This window comes from Triticum dicoccoides, chromosome 7A (assembly GCF_002162155.2).
Source record: "Triticum dicoccoides isolate Atlit2015 ecotype Zavitan chromosome 7A, WEW_v2.0, whole genome shotgun sequence".
Lineage (NCBI taxonomy): Eukaryota > Viridiplantae > Streptophyta > Magnoliopsida > Poales > Poaceae > Triticum > Triticum dicoccoides.
In genome coordinates, this window is record NC_041392.1 from 155321683 (window position 1) to 155324510 (window position 2828).

The window sequence follows — 2828 nt, forward strand, 5'->3', positions numbered from 1 at the left end:
AATGAAAATTGTTGAGAAGCATACCCCGATAACTTTTGTGCAACATGATAATATACACAACAAAGTTGATAACTCACTGCAAACATAATAATCACTTTTTGACCCTGGGATAAAAGTTTGTTGAAAACATACTCCCAAAGCTTCTGTGTAAATGACACGGTAATTTATGTATGACAGACGTGATAACTTACGTAACCCATATGTAGTAACTTTTGGTCTAAAAAAAAGTCATCAGAACATATCAACATGAGATCTAGTTTCGAAGATCTCGTCGAGACGATTTCTTTTGTGAAGACGGTTTTTCAATCGGAGCGACGGTTTGAGAATCTACAATGGTATCAGCTTTTCGTCATTCAGTGCATATATGCATGTAATTAGAATGAGGAATGCACGTGAAAGAAAAATTAATTATTCTAATGCATGCATGTATATAATTAGAATGAAGTAATGATCGTTCTTGCCTATTGCTAAAATCCGAACAGTTTGGACATTATCACAGTCCAAAGATTATATGTTACGGATAGGCACTTCCACCAATGCTGGTAAACAAGTGCAATGGAATCAAGATCTTCTTTGCCTTCGCAGAAAACCAGAAGGCGAGATCAGCAAGGACAACAGAAAACAGTCCAAACATATGGATTCAAGGAATCGTTTGCTAGTGTGGAACTGTGGATGGACTTCATCCACAAGTCAGAGAAGCAGAAATCATGCAGCGAGTCAACTCAGAACATGTAGCCCTGCCTCCTCCTACGCGTAGCCTTTCAGTTGGAAGAACCACGAAATAATACAAATCAACTCGCTTCCGCGTAAATGGCGTACCACCCCTTCCTCTTATGAAAAAGCAGGGCGTCCCGTTGCTTCGGAGGCTGGCATGAGCTAGCTAATGAACGTCCAGCTGAAGCCTCCCCTGCAGAAACAAGACACAGAGCAAGTGACACAAGCCGATCCCCATGTTGTTGGAGGCCCAGCAACAGAACCTGAATGGAACGATGCAGCCAGTCTCCATGGAGCTATGTCGAGCAGGTACCAGCCGAAATGCGCCTGGGAGCACGCACCAGCACGCGGCGCCTTGCACCGCCAGCTGCTGTAACATCAAATTGACCTGATCCACAGGCAGTCCGCCCATGTGTGTATATATATAAGCAGGGAGCATGGACTGTTTTCTTCAGACCTGGGAAACAGTTTTGAGTCTTTGATCAGTTGAGCAGCTTAAGAAAAATACCAGAATGGACTCCGGCGAGCAGGGTGAGACCTCCAAGGCCCCCCTCAGCAGGGGGGTCAGTAAAGGAGTGTCCATGCTGGACCTCATACTTCGCGTCATTGCGGTCATCGGCACCCTTGCGAGCGCCATTGCCATGGGGACTACCAATGAGACGCTTCCTCTGTTCACGCCGTTCATCCAGTTCAAAGCGCGATACAGCGATCTCCCGGCTCTCACGTACGTGCAGAATAATGTTTCAGTGCCTGATAGCATTACTTTCAGATAAAATAAGGTTATGATCTGATGCTCCAACTGTTTGAATTTTATCTTGACACTTGACAGGTTCTTCGTGGTGGCAAATTCTATTGTGAGCGCCTATCTCATCCTTTCGCTCCCACTGTCAATTGTGCACATAATTAGGAGCGGGGCTAAATATAGCAGGCTGGTCTTGATCATTTTCGACGCGGTAAGACTATATCTTTCTCTAATTCAAAGTGTGCCAGTGCTGAACCGTTCAATTAATACCATGCCATCCTGCATGAAACTATGCATGATTACTAACCCTCGTTTCAAAAAAAAAGCATGATTACTAACCTATTATACTGAAGAAAGAGAAGCATGCACCAATAACTTTATCAGCTACTAATTAATTTCCTTGTCTTTCTTGTGAAGGCAATGCTAGCTCTGGTGACCGCAGCGTCATCTGCAGCAACAGCTATTGTCTACTTAGCACACAAGGGTAATGTCAGGGCAAACTGGCTTGCTATATGCCAGCAGTTGGATTCTTTCTGCGAGCGTACCTCTGGCTCCCTGGTTGGCTCGTTTGGAGCCATGGTTCTGCTGATACTGCTCATCTTACTCTCAGCTATGGCCCTAGCCAGGCGCTAGACCGAATTATCCATCATTTGCTCCCTGAAGTATAAGTGTGATATCCCAGCAAAAAAAAATATATGTGTGATATGGGTGGTTCTTGTACTTGCTTCCTTCATGTGGGCCTATTCTCTTGCTACCATCTTCTATATTGTGCACCGCCTTGACGGTGTTGCTTCGTTTGTATCGGCCTTTGTACTTCTTATACAGTTTTTACAGAAATAAATGTCATGGATTGAGTACTATACTTTTCATAGTAGTTGCTGGTAATTTTCTGCATAACTAGATGAAAAAACGGAGGCAAGTCATCAGCTGGAAGCTCCATACCTGCTAGCTGCACTGATGCTGCTAACTCCAAGTGAAACCACCAGCATTTGGCTGTTTTGAATATGATTTACTCACTAGGCCTCCTTGCTAGTGGTATCTGTCTATTAGGGTGCTACTTCCTTCCACTTTCTGGTGGCCGAGCATAAAATGACAGGCTGAGCATGGACACAATCCACACGTTCATCGAATTTCACTGTAGGATATCCACACATCACAATGCTGAAAGACAGGAAGTTTTATGGTCAACCTGGGCAAAACCAGCAGCCTTTCTTATCCCCCTTTCATCCATTGATCCCCGCAATGTCTCCACTCCAAACCATTCATCACATGACGCGTAAATGCCAGAGAGCAGCACATAATCTCCGCTTGCATCTTCATTCATTTTTAGAAGCCTCTCCCTGGCAAGTTTGCCAAGGCTGCATTCCCGTGG

The 2828-nt window shown here is 44.6% G+C and overlaps 1 protein-coding gene across 1 annotated transcript; it reads left to right on the forward strand.

The window, feature by feature from the left end:
• Positions 1-1180: 1180 nt before the first annotated feature.
• Positions 1181-2318, forward strand: LOC119334256 (casparian strip membrane protein 2). Its single transcript, XM_037606856.1, has 3 exons — positions 1181-1438; positions 1544-1667; positions 1874-2318. Exons 1-3 carry the CDS (start codon positions 1227-1229, stop codon positions 2087-2089), a joined length of 552 nt encoding a protein of 183 aa, XP_037462753.1. The 5' UTR covers positions 1181-1226; the 3' UTR covers positions 2090-2318.
• Positions 2319-2828: the final 510 nt, after the last annotated feature.

Excerpts from the sequence above, each read along its gene's own strand:
- LOC119334256 (XM_037606856.1), top strand. The coding sequence starts at position 1,227 with ATGGACTCCGGCGAGCAGGGTGAGACCTCCAAGGCCCCCCTCAGCAGG. Across the intron at positions 1,439-1,543 it reads AGCGATCTCCCGGCTCTCAC|GTTCTTCGTGGTGGCAAATT; the intron begins GTACGTGCAGAA and ends GACACTTGACAG. Across the intron at positions 1,668-1,873 it reads TCTTGATCATTTTCGACGCG|GCAATGCTAGCTCTGGTGAC; the intron begins GTAAGACTATAT and ends TTTCTTGTGAAG.